The sequence below is a fragment of the Primulina tabacum genome, chromosome 12 (genome assembly GCF_025594145.1).
Source record: "Primulina tabacum isolate GXHZ01 chromosome 12, ASM2559414v2, whole genome shotgun sequence".
Classification (NCBI taxonomy): domain Eukaryota; kingdom Viridiplantae; phylum Streptophyta; class Magnoliopsida; order Lamiales; family Gesneriaceae; genus Primulina; species Primulina tabacum.
This window is the reverse complement of record NC_134561.1, coordinates 35,876,789-35,891,161: the sequence shown is the minus strand read 5'-3', so window position 1 is coordinate 35,891,161 and position 14,373 is coordinate 35,876,789. Positions and strand designations below refer to the sequence as shown.

The 14,373-nt window shown below is 31.1% G+C and overlaps 2 protein-coding genes across 4 annotated transcripts; both read left to right on the top strand.

The window, feature by feature from the left end:
• Positions 1–1,688: 1,688 nt before the first annotated feature.
• Positions 1,689–3,235, top strand: LOC142521292 (uncharacterized). Of its 2 annotated transcripts, none has more exons than XM_075624515.1 (3): positions 1,689–2,173; positions 2,301–2,431; positions 2,900–3,235. In XM_075624515.1, the coding sequence occupies exons 1-3, from the start codon at positions 1,858–1,860 to the stop codon at positions 3,008–3,010; spliced, it is 558 nt and encodes a 185-aa protein (XP_075480630.1). In that variant the 5' UTR covers positions 1,689–1,857; the 3' UTR covers positions 3,011–3,235. The 2 variants fall into 2 exon arrangements, with proteins under 2 accessions (XP_075480630.1, XP_075480631.1); XM_075624516.1 differs by having other exon boundaries at positions 1,693–2,173; positions 2,903–3,235.
• Positions 3,236–9,656: 6,421 nt separating this feature from the next.
• Positions 9,657–12,983, top strand: LOC142521139 (uncharacterized protein At5g50100, chloroplastic). 2 transcript variants are annotated; one of them, XM_075624361.1, is made up of 8 exons: positions 9,660–9,944; positions 10,393–10,532; positions 10,757–10,864; positions 11,262–11,318; positions 12,047–12,112; positions 12,230–12,290; positions 12,655–12,698; positions 12,817–12,983. In XM_075624361.1, exons 1-8 carry the CDS (start codon positions 9,803–9,805, stop codon positions 12,853–12,855), a joined length of 657 nt encoding a protein of 218 aa, XP_075480476.1. In that variant the 5' UTR covers positions 9,660–9,802; the 3' UTR covers positions 12,856–12,983. The 2 variants fall into 2 exon arrangements, with proteins under 2 accessions (XP_075480475.1, XP_075480476.1); XM_075624360.1 differs by lacking the exons at positions 12,655–12,698; positions 12,817–12,983 and adding an exon at positions 12,401–12,632 and having other exon boundaries at positions 9,657–9,944.
• Positions 12,984–14,373: the final 1,390 nt, after the last annotated feature.

Sequence of the window (14,373 nt, the reverse complement as noted above, 5' to 3'; positions counted from 1 at the left end):
ACTATAATCAAAATCTTTTTTATCTGGCATTAACTTCATCACTTCGTATTATCTAGATCTAAAGAACTAGGCAAAATATGATAAATTGGTCATATTTTATTATCAGTCAATTACATTAGTTCTTTGAGATATTTATCGAGGAACTACTAACTCGAGAGTTTATTATACATTAGCAATTTAATATTTTAAATCATAAACACTCTATGTATCATGCTATTATTAAAAGAAAAAAATGTCTAGTAAAAATGACTAAAATACGATAATATTTATTTTCATATATATATATATATATATATATATATATGTATATATTTCCAAGAAATCAAAACAAAAAAATAAATAAAAATAAAATATTTCATTGGTAATTTTAGCCGAAAAAAATAGTGACAACGCTACTAAACAATTTTATGAGATTGATACATTATTTGATTTAAGTTATGAAAAAATGTTATTTTTTTAAGTAAAAAATATTACTTATTATCTCAAATATGAATCAAATCGACTTATCTCATAAATATAGATTCGTGGGACGCATGCTCTTTTATCATTTTGTGAAGAAGTAAGATCAAATCAAAAGTCACTTACTATGAGATTCTTAATAGGTTTTTTTATTTCAAAAGAAATCATTAGTTTATATAAGTAATTTTTTAATGTCATATTTATTATAATATAAATAAGGCCAAATTTGTGTGAGACGGTCTTACAAGTCGTATTTTGTGAGACAGATCTCTTATACGGGTCATCCATGAAAAATTATTATTTTTTATGCTAAGATTATTACTTTTTATTGTGAATATCAGTAGGATTGACCTGTCACAGATAAAGATTCGTGAGACCGTATCATAAGAGACCTACTCATATAATAATATCAAAAAATTTAATTGTGATTCAAATGTAATTTTATATCTCTGTTGCAGTTTAAATTTAAAAAAAAATGATTTAAAAAATATCGAAAGCATTGCTTAAACACGAATCAAATCGCATTATAAATCGATCTAATTTAATTTCAATTTATGAACGAATCTAATTCGATTCAAAATTTAAAATCTTTTAAAATTAAATAATGCCTATTTAAAAACAATAATGATTAAAACCACAATTTAAATTAATTTAATATCCATTTTTTTTTAAAAAAACTTCAAAATTAAAACCCCACCAATAAAATCGTGCATTTCACCTATTTAACTTGGGACAACCTAAAGTAAAAAACGTTACTTAAACATATAAAAATTAATATTTTTTATAAATTGAGTCGAGTATGATATTTATCTCACAAAATTGATTCGTGGTAACATTTTATATTAGTTTATGTGTGTACACTATACATTTATAGAACTAAATGTTTGTCGTTATATCAAAATCTATAATTGATAATAATAATACAATTCAAATATTTTAAACCGTTTTTCAAAACATAACGTTTCGATCGTTCTATCGAGACAAATCATTATTATATAAGAGTAGGTCTTTTGTGAGATGGTCTCACGAATTTTTATATGTGAGATGAGTCAACTCTACCGATATTCATAATAAAAAATAACACTCTTAGTATTAAAAGTAATATTTTTTCATGGATTACCCAAATAAAAGATCTCTCTCACAAAATACAACCCATGAAATCGTCTCACACAAATTTTTACCGTTACATGTTTTTATATTTCTCTCTTACTCCGGACCAGAGTAGGATGTCGTAAGTAATTGGAGTTATGACATCATACCCAAGAATAGCTCACCACATTGGGTGTGGACCTGTATCTATTACTCCCACACCACATTCCTCCGAATAAATCCTTCGTCTCCTTCATATTCCTCTCCATCTTCTTCCACACACACACGCAAATCCGAACAAATTTGCAGATGGGAAACTGCCAAGCCATAGATAATGCCACTCTGGTAATCCAGCACCCTTCCGGCAAAGTGGATCACCTCTTCAATCCTGTCACGGTCGGCGAAATCATGAAGATGAATCCTGGTCATTACGTCGCTATCCTCCTCGCCACCACCTTGTATTCCTCCGCCGCCGCGGCCGGTTCACTGGCGGCAGGTTCTGTAAAGGACTACGCAAGTAGAGCGAGCAACAGCAACGTCCCACTTCGTGTCACGCGGATTAAGCTCCTCCGGCCGACGGATACTCTGGTTCTCGGCCATGTGTACCGACTCGTCACCACCCAAGGTTTCTACCATTTTCACTAAGAATCTTGTTTTTTTTTTTTTGCCAGGAAGGAAATGAATTCGATTCTTGTTCTGTTTTCTTGGTTTCCGAGTTTTTGTTGATGAATTTTTTGCAATCTTTTTGGCAGAGGTGATGAAAGGGTTGGGAGCCAAGAAGCTAGCCAAGATGAAACAGGATCAGCAGCAGAAGATTACAGGGAAACAGAGTTCAGATTTTGATACAGTTGTTCGGAGAATTGATGTGGAGAAGACAAAGCAGGTTATTCTTTTCTTTATTTTCTTTTAATTTAATAATCTACAATAAAGTTTGGAGATTGATTAATTAAATAATTGTACTGTTAAGATCCTCTGTGTTTCTTGTTTAAAAGAATAATAATAATTGGGAATATTTTTTTTACCTTTATTCTGTGCTAATTTGTGGTTGGATTTAGATCTAGAGATCTTGAAATCTTCCATCAAGTCTTTCTGCTACTAAATAATTGATCTGGGATTTAATTTAAGGCAGAAACTATTGTTTTAATGAGTAAAAATTTTATCTTTTTCCACACACCTTTTTTGCCATCAGTTTTCAAAATTTGAATAATTTTTGAGATATAAATTATTGTTTTAGAACAGAAGAAATACATGAACAGATCCATATTTCCAATAATTATCTGTCCCAACTCAAACAATTTTATTTTATTTCTAAAAAAATGTGTCTTTTTTCTTTGTGTGGTTTTATTTATAGCAGGTGAACCATGGCAGGCAAAAATCAAGAAACAACACATCCGTAAATGCTGCATCAAGACACAGAACATGGCAACCAGCATTAAACAGCATCTCTGAATCCGCAAGCTGATTCTGTCTTTTATATATATATATATATATATATATATATATATTATATATAATTTTTTTTTCCTTTTTTTCCTTCATGTTTTCTGCTCTTTCTGTCTCTATATTCAGATTCTGAAGATTAGTTAACTTACCCCCAACCCCACAAAAAAACTAAAAGAAAGAGAGATTAATTGCTGCTGATGTATCAGATAAGTTTCTGTAATAGAAATCTTCATTTGCAATCTTCCCTTGCTCTTCTCCAGCTTCTTGTTCTATCACCATAATACCTTATCTTATTTTACCGTACTGACAGTTGAAAAATGATTGACACAAGTTGTTACCGAAGTTCGATAAGATATATATTACATATGATTAATTACATGTGGACAAGCTAAATCTTGAGTGGTTATTGTTAATCATTTGTACAAGTATCAATCATATATACGTACATTCAAAATGTTCAATTATAAGGCAGTAGGAGTAAGACATTTGAAGAGTATAACTTAGGACTTGCGGAACTCTCTCTCAATCATAAGAATTTTGACATTATTTTCCTGTTTTTGTTTCGATTTCGAAACCAAAACGGACGGTTTACTGTTAGATGTTCTCACGAATCGAGTCGTCGTTTTTCCTTGGTCATTAATATTAAGTTTTTTTGCTCGTTAAATCGAGACCGAGCGCCTTGATTTTGATCTCATGTTCTATTAAACCAATCTCGATGGCAAGAGTTGAGCATATTCCATATAGCTACCTTAATTTGACTCCAAACCAAAACGTAGTTCTCAAACTAAACTAATGAGAACAAATTGAATAGCATTGCAACTCCAAACGTTGTTATCACCGATTGATGAGTTAACGTGTTCTAACGGATTCCTAACCTTGATTAGGACATAGTTCTTGGTGTTTTTTTTTAAATTATGGTCCTTTTATGCTCGAATAACTTTAGTCTATCGTCTATCGTATCTCAACATTATTAGATCATATAATATCCGGGTTTTTTTTTTTAAATCCTCTCCACCGGATGTAACATTGAAAAGAAAATAACAAACTCTCAACACGCCTTTCTTTCTTCCTTCTACCACGATCTCTCTCAAACTCGAGACGATGTATCAGACTCGAGACACTCTTTTAAATAAGTTTTGACTTCGAAAACCTGTGATGGGGAAATTAAGGCCAATATACTTTTCAAAATATCAAGAAAAATATATATCAATAATAAATGATTGTGCAGATACAGAAAAAAGTGGGGGAGGAAGGCAATAAATTTGAAATTAATAGTCTGATTTCTTATTACGTGTTGAAAACGCACTGATACCTTGTGGCCAATAAGCAAATATTAAAGAATGATATATGATGTCAGAAAAAGACGTTGTAATAATTTCCCAATTAAATACAATCTTTATGCAAATGCAGAAGGTAAAATTCTTTTGAGCACAAAATTTTTGTGTGTGTTCTCTTACCAACAATTTGAAAGTAAACCAACCAACAAGACAAGCCTTCCTCAAATGCCATAGAATTATTGGCATCTTCCGTTCCGTTCCGTTCGGTTCGGTTTGAGTCGGTTTGGTTTGATCTTAGTTGATATCAAAATATCATATGATATCATAAGATTGCCTAATCTATAGAAGAATGTCCAGCATGCACATGGAATGATTCAATTTTTTCAATTCTCATTAAATTGGTCAACAAAATAGAAAAAAAGGGAAGCCAATATAAATAAACTCACTCATCATTCTATGTGCATCTTTGACTTTGAGCAATAATTCCCCACCACACCATTTGAAAAAAATTTATGCAACAATTCATATACTATTTTTTTTAATTATATCTAACTATGATTGTCACATGTCTAACTTGATGTAGCGTAGGTCTCTTGTGAGACGGTCTCACGAATCTTTATCTGTGAGACGGGTCAATCCTACCGATATTCACAATAAAAATAATACTCTTAGCATAAAAAGTAATATTTTTTTCACGAATGAACCAAATAAGAGATCCGTCTCACATAATTTTTGACTTTAATGTATTTAAAAAACTACCATACTAATAATAACTTAACACATGACGATTAAGTGCTAATGTAACAGATAATGATACATCAATTGATACATACATTATGTAAACTCTTCGAAAGAGAGAGATGTTTGTTTCATTAAAGATTCATCACATTTTCGCTTTCGACATAAGTCAACTTTTTTTTTGGCAATCAGTCACTATAAATTTTATAGCATAGTCTTAGATATGAATCGACACGATCTAAGGTTGCACTATCGAGATTGAATTTTGTGGGAGATTGACTCTTTTATCAATTATCATGTTTCATATGTGAGTTTAAATGTCATCGAATAATGTATATATGATTTTCTCAACTAAAATTTATAATGAATATTTCATTTTACGTCAATTGAGAGAACCCGAGATCTCGTTCCAAACTTAAAAATAGTCGTCGGCCTCGTATTAAATTTTGAGTTGTCTACTATGACAAAACCTTTTATTAGAAAGAAGACCAACGAACCTCGAAAAATTTCACATTGATGATTGATCGGACCACATATTTATTAAGAACCATGGGTTTTTTTAAGTTAAAATTTAAAACCAGTAATCTGTGAATAAGTTGTGTATAAATTAATTTTTTTGAGTAAATTATTTCTTATTGAAAAATAATTTTTGTACAAAAAATTTGGAAATTTTATTAAGATCAATAACTTTGCAGGTGATTTTAATTAGATTTTTGATAATTAATCCAAATAGAAAGAGGGAAATTTTTATTGCTTTCTATAGGGTTTTTTTTAGATTTCAAGTAATATACTCATTTTGTAAAACATAACATGACATTATTTGTGGTTTAGTTTCATCATTTATAATATTATAATATAATATATATAAAAAATTATGTGAGTCCAGTGGCGTAACCAGAATTATTTTTTCCGGTGGGCAGAATATTTTTAAATATTAATTTGAACTTCATATAATAAAAATAAGAAAGAAGTTAAAGGAACATACCGAATTCTTATTTAAACCGAATTTTGCGATTTTTCAATACATCAAACTTGTTTATGATAAATTCTGTATCAATAGCCAGAGCAATATCCCTCTCTATATAAACAACAATGGTATTGGCCAAAAGGTCATTTTCCATTTTATTACGAAGTGGCGTCTTAATGAGTTTCATCCCTGAAAAAGCTCGCTCTGTAGTTGCTGTAGAAACTGGAAGAGTCAAAACCAATCGAACCAACCTATCAATCAAATGATAGATAGCCGACTTCGTTGTTCTGGCCAATGTTTGGCACAAATGATGCAAAGAATCAAGATTCTGAAACTGCGCATGACGCGGTACATCAAACTTATAATGATCTAATTCTCTCATCAAATCTTCTCTTTCTTCTTGACTGAAATCACGGTAGTAAACTTATCAACAAGAGAACAAATGTCACATAGAGAAAATGATCTGAATCCATCAACGAGACTCAAAACATTACTAAGCGTAAGAATTTCCATTGTGCTCTCTGGAAATCTCTCGTTCAATACCATCAACTGAAAATTTATTACTGTGTTGAATATTTCAAAATGATAGTGATCATGGACTGTTGTATTATTTTTCAGCTGACAAGAACGCTTTGTACCTCACGTGTAGCAATCATCAAAATCCGGTACCTCAATATCATTACTTTCACAAAACTTAGTCACACTCCAAAAAAATTATTCCCATCTACCATCTCGGATCTACTGAAGATTTATTCTAGTCATAGAAACTAAATTCATAGCATTCAAAATATCTATGTCATTCTTCTGTAATTTCTGACACTACTTTTCTGATATTCCCAGAACTTCATCCATAAAAAACAACACAAATACAAAGTCAAATGATTTTATATCCAAGTACAAACCTTTAGCCTCTCCTCGAATGTTATTATTGAGACCTTTGTCAACAAGATCTTGAAGAAGTATACTCATTGAACCAAACAAACCAATGAATCTCCTAACAGAGTTGAAATGTGAACTCCAACGAGTAGCTCCAGCTCGTATCAAAGAACAATCTTGATTAGCTCCAGTACCAGTGTCAATTTCTCCCGATTCTATCAAATCATTAATTTCATCTTTTCGGATAGATTTCAATTGAAAATGACGTTTAGCAGATGAACCAACAAAATTAATAGCTGAAGCTAATGTTGAAAAGAAACGCCACACATCATGCACCTCTTTAGAAACTGCAATTAAAGCAAGTTGTAGTCTATGAGCAAAACAATGAATATAATAAGCATGTGGAGAATCTTTAAGAAATAATGCTTGGAATCCATTCCATTCCCCACGCATGTTACTTGCGCCATCATAGCCTTGCCCTCTTAAATTTTCAATCAACAAATTGTAATGGTTGAATACATTGCATATTTCTTTTTTCAAAGTTAATGCACTTGTATCTTCAACGTGGACAACTTCAAAAAATCATTCTCTAATGAACCCATCCCGATCAACATATCTTAAAATGATAGCCATTTGTTCTTTATTTGACTCATCAATTGCTTCATCAACTAGGATACAAAACTTGCTTTCTCCAATTTCTTCACGAATTTCATCTCACAATACCAGCAATAATTTTCAAAATCTTTCTTTGAGTTTCCGCTGATGTGTACTTTGCATTTTTAGCTGATTTTTCTAGAATACTTTCAATTTCTAGATTCATTCTTCCCAACAAATTGATCAATTCTATATAATTTCTATGGTTTTTAGAGTCAACTGATTCATCATGACCCCGAAAAGCACAACCTTGCATTGCAAGAAATTTTACACTTTCTATGGACACCTTTAAGTGCAAACGATTTCGCTCAATTTGCTCAGAAGATTGTTTTTCTAATCTTCTATCAATATGTTGATCAAAATTTTTCAAGTCTCCCCATTTTCTCATAGCAAAACTATGTCTTGAATTCCCATATCCTTCATGTCTCTTGAATGAACAATTTTTACAATTAACTCTTTTTCAATTTTTAAATCCCTTGACAGTTAATGTGTCGAATTGTGCTGAATTAGTGTTAAAGACATAACAAGGGAAACAAAATGCAATTTGCTTCTCAATAGAAAATTCAAGCCATGGATATTTCTGAAACCAAGAAAATTGGAATATACGCTTTTGACCTTCACATTCAGCAAAATGATAATCATATATACGCTGAATCGGCCTTTATCAATTATACTCTTCTTACCTTATCTTGTAGCTCAATGAGATACTGCAATATTGGGATGCGAATTCCAGGATCAGAAACATATTGCCAAGTGATACTCGGAAGTGGTTCATTAAGAGTTTCATTTTCAAGTCTTGGTTTTTTTTGTTGACGCTGGTTCTGAAATAAAAGGAGATGTGTCATTTGACCCATTTAAAGCACTTGTTGAAGCTGATTCGTCATTTTTTTTTGAAGAAATCAAAGATTTTATGATTCTTCATCGCAATATTTCACCTGAAAATTGTAATCAAAATGAAATTTATAAGTTATAATTCGATTTAAATTGCAAATTCTGTATTTTTTTAATCATTAATCTTAAAATTTAAGCATAATTCAAATATAAAAAAACAACTTAAATCATGTGGATTTTTAATATAAAGATAAAAACTTCACAAATTTTTCTTCTTTAAACAAATAAAAAACAGATACTAATTTCAATATTTACACATTTTCAACCCTAAATATTAGAAATTTTAAAATCCTCAATGTTCACTTTCAACTTTAGAAAGTTAAAATCCTCAATGTTCACTTCACAATTTGTACTCTTGTTCCACTTTGTATACTTCTGGGGCTAGTTTTCTACATACTTCACACCAATCTACATAAACACACAGCAGGTTTCCCATTTGATAGAGAACATCAAAAGTTGAAGCATCAATCATCCTATTAACATAATATTTACAAATCATAATCTATATTATTGATAAAAATAAATTTGAAATACAAACCTCGAAGAAATTTTGTTTCTTCAATTTTTTTCCCAAGCTTTCTCGTTTGAGCGGCTGTTTTTTTCTTCCCAATAATGATTTACAATCTACACCTAATAGTTTATTTCATCATACCCATGTGGGCATTGCCCCCATGATAGGATGGATGACCAAAATTTGTCCCATGCATATATTGAACCCACTTTTTTTTTGAAATTGTATGTGTGGCAAGATCATACCCGTTGAAATTTAGTACCCACATAGGTAGGATCTCATTAACTACACCTAATAACCCTTTGAATTAAGCTTTAAATCTACACATTTAATTACACATTTAAATTGGGCTTTAAACATTAATTGGACTTTAAAATTCAATGCATTTTTTTTGTTTTTTGTGAAGTGACTTTAAACATGCATACCTAGGCTTAAAATATAAAAAATATCTGCTGGGCATAAGCCCAGCTTTGCCCATGTTGTACTACGCCCCTATGTGAGTTGGTTTAACGAGTTTATAATATAATATACATAAAAACTTATTTGAGGTTGTTTCACGAGTTTATAATATAATATACATAAAAACTCACGTGAGACAGTTTTACAAGTTAATTTTGTGTGATAAATATTTATTTGAATTATTCATAAAACAATATTATTTTTTATATTAAAAATATTATTTTTTATTATAAATATCGATAAAATTTATCTTTACGTGAATTATTATTATTATTCAATTTAAGGAAAAAAAATATGCAAAAGATGTGGACAATTTCCAGCCAAATGTGAGCAGATTGGACCGATGCTGCTGGCTTTGCCACGTTGGATACCGTCGTTTCATAACAGAATAAACCTTTAGATTCACAAAAGAAGAGAAAAAAGCAGCCAAAATTTGCTATGACTTTCAGAGGAGCAATCTATGTCGGGAAACAAACGAACACATGTTTTCTATCGCTTCCTCGGTATCTCCGAACCACGTGTAATGTCTCTTCTTCGAGCCCTTTTCACCAGTCAAGCTTATACCCTTTTTCTCAGACAGGTATGGGGCATTTGGTTCACCAAGTGATGTTGCACGAAGATTGAGTTCCTTGTATTTCATTTCTAGCTTTTCTTGATTTTTCCCCGGCCTTACAAAGTTGTGGGTTTGATCAATTTAAGGTGTGTTAGATATTATATTTGAATTTTTTATGAGATTTTACGAGTTTCATGAGTATTGAAGTGTAATAAGTGCATTTCCAAGCGTAAAACCGATACAATTAAAGAAAAGTTTATTTCACGTTTAAGGTTGTGTGATAAGTTTTCATGTGTTATAAGTGCATCCTCAAGGAATGATAAATTCAAGGTTTTCCGGCCTACTAGTATGTTTTGAATGTTGAGATTCCATCTGTGAGTTCATTTGTTTACATTTATGGGATTGAGGATATGGTCGTGAAGGTATATGTTTGGTATCAATCTGGGAAATGTGTTGATCTCTTGTAAATGTTCAGGAGAGAAATATCGAATTCGGGCTGTAAGTGGGGTGACAGTTGATCCGGTGGCTCCCAAGAAAGAAACAGAGGAGCCATCTAAAGAGAATTGGAAGATTAAGATGCTTTATGATGGAGAATGTCCACTATGTATGCGAGAGGTCAGTGTTTGATTAGATAATTTAATTTTAAGACCGAGGTAAGTGTATCTGTGGTACAAATCTGGTAACTTGGGGAAAATTAGAAGTGAAATTTGAAAAAATTTCTATGACATGCACTTGGAAGTCAAATATACTAGCTTTCTTGATTTCAAAGTAGTATGTGCATATGTTTCATGATTTATCGCTCTTATCTTTAGGTTGAAGCGATTTTTTTGTCCTCATAGGTTAACATGCTACTTGAGAGGAATAGAAGTTATGGAGCTATAAAATTTGTGGACATAAGTTCGGATGCATATCGTGCGGAGGATAATCAAGGCCTTGATTACAAAACTGTATGTTCCCTTAAATTCTTGCGAGTTGCGACAATATTTTCTGTGATTTGGCATTTGTCTTGTGATGTTTGGAAATGTGTGGATCTTCATTGACGATTTATGTCCTGCTTAGTGGGTTGCATATGTCTAATTTGCTTCTCCATTCTTCTACAACTGACATATGATAGTAATAAAATTCAATTTTTTTAATCTAGACAAATTAGTATATCTTATTTAATGCCGGATCTCCTCCATGACTTTTAAGGATTTTTCTAAAAAATTCGACACTTGGTGGAATAAATGAGTTGTAAAAGGCTGTTAGGAGAATGATGCAGTAGTGTATTGTACACTTAAATCACATGCATTGGTGCGCACGTTTCATCGATGCTAGCTGAGTTTTTTTATTTTCAAAATTCAGGCAATGGGACGTATTCATGCAATTCTATCTGACAACACTGTTGTAACAGATGTTGAGGTATACCCCCTTCTATATTTCTATTTCAGAGCTATGAATTATATTGCCTTTTGTGGTAGTTTTTCTGTATCTGTTTCTCCTGTTTTGTGTGTTATAATTGAGTTCCTTGCATTGTTTGCTTGTATTTCTCATCAAATTTACTTGTTCCCATAGATAGTCTTACTTCAAATGTTCTGTATCGCGCATTTATTGATAATTTGTTGCGTATTGCCTTCTGGAAACACCGATTATTTCTGAACTTATTTAAGAAAACCTTTGAAGCTGTTAAGTCCTGAGTCAGTTAATGTTGTTTATGTTGCAATCACGAACATTAGAAACGATCTGATTTCAAGCAAAATCGTGGTGACTTTTATTGTTAGCTCTACGTAAAATGTAAATCGAGAAAATTTACCACGACCTTAAAGTAAAATGCAAGCCTGGGTCCCAAAGAAGTGTCTCCATCTCGAGGTCATTGGATTCGGAATTTGTCACCCTGTGTACAGGAACCTGAACCAGAAAATTGCCATTTGCTTCCAGGTAGCAATACTTTTCAAGATTCAAGCAAGATCATATTATATAATTTAGCTGTACGACTAGTTAGGAAGTATCACCACTTCACTGGATTCTAAAACCACACATGATGTGTCGGCCCTCGGGCCCTTTCTGAGACCGTTAGACATTATAATTTCATCGAATCTTACCAAGTGCAGCTTGAAATTCAGTCATTCTCAGTAAATGGATGATTGCAGGCATTCAGAAAACTTTATGAAGCTGTTGGATTGGGATGGGTGTATGCCATTACCAAATATGAACCTGTATGTCCACCTTCAATAAAGTCGAACATTTTATATCCAATCGCCATTTTTTGTCTCTTTCTTACATGGAAGGTTCCTTAAGTTCTCAGCTGTTGGCATGTATTTGACACTTCGCAGATTGCAAGTATCGCCGATGCTATTTATGGTGTTTGGGCTAAGTATCGTCTTCCTATTACAGGTCAGTACAGCTCTTGTTTGAACCTGATTCCAGTCTTGATATTTTGATGCACAGAAGTAACTTCATTTGTTCAGAGCCGGAGAACATGAATTGAATTTATCGTCTGTTAGGCCATAAATTTGAAAGAAGATTCATACCCAAGCAACTAGGTTTCTGGGTGAGAGAGCCTCCCAATAGTATAAGCCACTCGAACAATTGCTTTCTGAAACCATGTGGATAGCACATTTCGTCGCCAATGTCTTCATGTTTAGTTTATGCTGCTACTGGCTTCCAAAAACATTTAAGGGCAATTCCCTTGTTTATCCTTTACGGTTTGGCATTATTTTAGACAGTAATCGTAAAGAAATTACGTGTGATGTTTCAGGTCGACCGCCTCTAGAACAAGTTTTAGAAGCAAGGAAGAAAAAGGTCTGCAATTTTTTCGCATTCAAGATGATAACCATTTTCGTTTTCGTTTGCTGTTGCTTAATGTAATGGCACCATTCTTATTGCTCTCTTCAAAATTTTACTCCACTCGTGTTTGCAGAATGAGTTATGTGAAGACAGCAAGGTTTGTAAGACGTAGATGTTTTCGGCACTGCGAGCATCCCGGATATGGTTATTGAAGAGCAAACTAAGGCAATGCTGAATAGAGGAAAACATTGTAAAATATATCCTTTGGAGGAAAACAAAGGTGTTTGTTGATACATTTATTTTCCAGTAAATAAAAATACATCACTCAATCAAAGAAGATAGGTGTTTTTTTGTAAATATGTGAATGATGGTGTTATTTTAGAACTTAAAACACACATATTATTTAATAAAATAAGACTTGAGATCACATAAAAAAAAGTTTAAAATAAATTCTTTATTTATTTAAATATATAAAGGTTTAGCTTTCTAAAAAAGAAAAAGAAAAATGTATATATTACCTTATTTTTTATTTTATATTTACTACTAAAAAAGTTGGAATATGAAAATTTTGAATTTTCCTATACAAAATTCTTGAATTTGTGTTTTATTTTATTTTTTTAAAAATTATTTATTTATTATTATTATTATCATAATTTATTAATCATAGTAAAAAAAATAAAAATAAATAAACTTATACACATAATTTCTTTATTTTTTTAAAAATTATATCAATATATATTAAAATAAATAATAGAATTTTTTATAAAAAAATTAGAAGGGTAAAAATTTTTCCGAAATTTTTCATTTTTCAAGCAGTCCACTTATTGGTCAACCATTTCTTTTTTGGGTGATATGTGGACTAATTTGATAAAAAGGAAATTTCGAAAAAATTGTTCCATTTTAATTTTTGTAAAATGTTTATTTATTTATTTATTCTAATATACATTGATTTAGTTTTCGAAAAAAAAAGAAATTATTTTAGGTTTACTTATTTTGTATTTTATTTTTATTTGTAATATGGTTAAAAAATAAGATCATAATATTAATAAAGATTTTTTTAAAAAAAGAACACAAATTTAAGTCCTATTTTAATTATTTTTTTTTAAAAATAATTAATCGATACACATGTACATTTTTTTTCCCGAAAACTAAACCAATATATATTTAAATAAATAGGTTTTTTAAACTCTCGTTTTTCTTATATAGTCTCAAGTCCTATTTTAATTATGGCAAAAATTTGTCTGAGACGGTCTCACATGTCGTATTTTGTGATACATATATCTTATTTGAGTCATCTATGAAAAAATATTACTTTTTATGCTAAGAATATTATTTTTTATTGTGAATATCGGTAGAATTGACTCGTCTCATAGATAAAGATTCGTGAGAGCGTCTCATAAGAGACCTGCTCTTTTATTAAATACGATATGTGCCAAAAATTAGCAACGTTGGCTGCCTTTTGACAGCGGATTCTGCAATATGGCAGCCTCGCCTATGCCATTTGATGGTAGAATTTTATCTTAATTTTGCAAAATTTCACCATTCACTTTATTTTTTAAAATTAATTTTAAAAAAACCCAGAAGATATAAAGTACTCTGGACGTACTAAGATAAATACAGTGCAAAACCATTAATAGCTAATATAAATAAAACTAATTATTATTTCAAAAAAATAAATAAATAAAAAACA

Excerpts from the sequence above, each read along its gene's own strand:
- LOC142521292 (XM_075624515.1), top strand. The coding sequence starts at position 1,858 with ATGGGAAACTGCCAAGCCATAGATAATGCCACTCTGGTAATCCAGCAC. Across the intron at positions 2,174-2,300 it reads CCGACTCGTCACCACCCAAG|AGGTGATGAAAGGGTTGGGA; the intron begins GTTTCTACCATT and ends TCTTTTTGGCAG. Across the intron at positions 2,432-2,899 it reads ATGTGGAGAAGACAAAGCAG|CAGGTGAACCATGGCAGGCA; the intron begins GTTATTCTTTTC and ends TTTTATTTATAG.
- LOC142521139 (XM_075624360.1), top strand. The coding sequence starts at position 9,803 with ATGACTTTCAGAGGAGCAATCTATGTCGGGAAACAAACGAACACATGT. Across the intron at positions 10,533-10,756 it reads GTCCACTATGTATGCGAGAG|GTTAACATGCTACTTGAGAG; the intron begins GTCAGTGTTTGA and ends TTGTCCTCATAG. Across the intron at positions 12,291-12,400 it reads GTATCGTCTTCCTATTACAG|GCCATAAATTTGAAAGAAGA; the intron begins GTCAGTACAGCT and ends ATCGTCTGTTAG.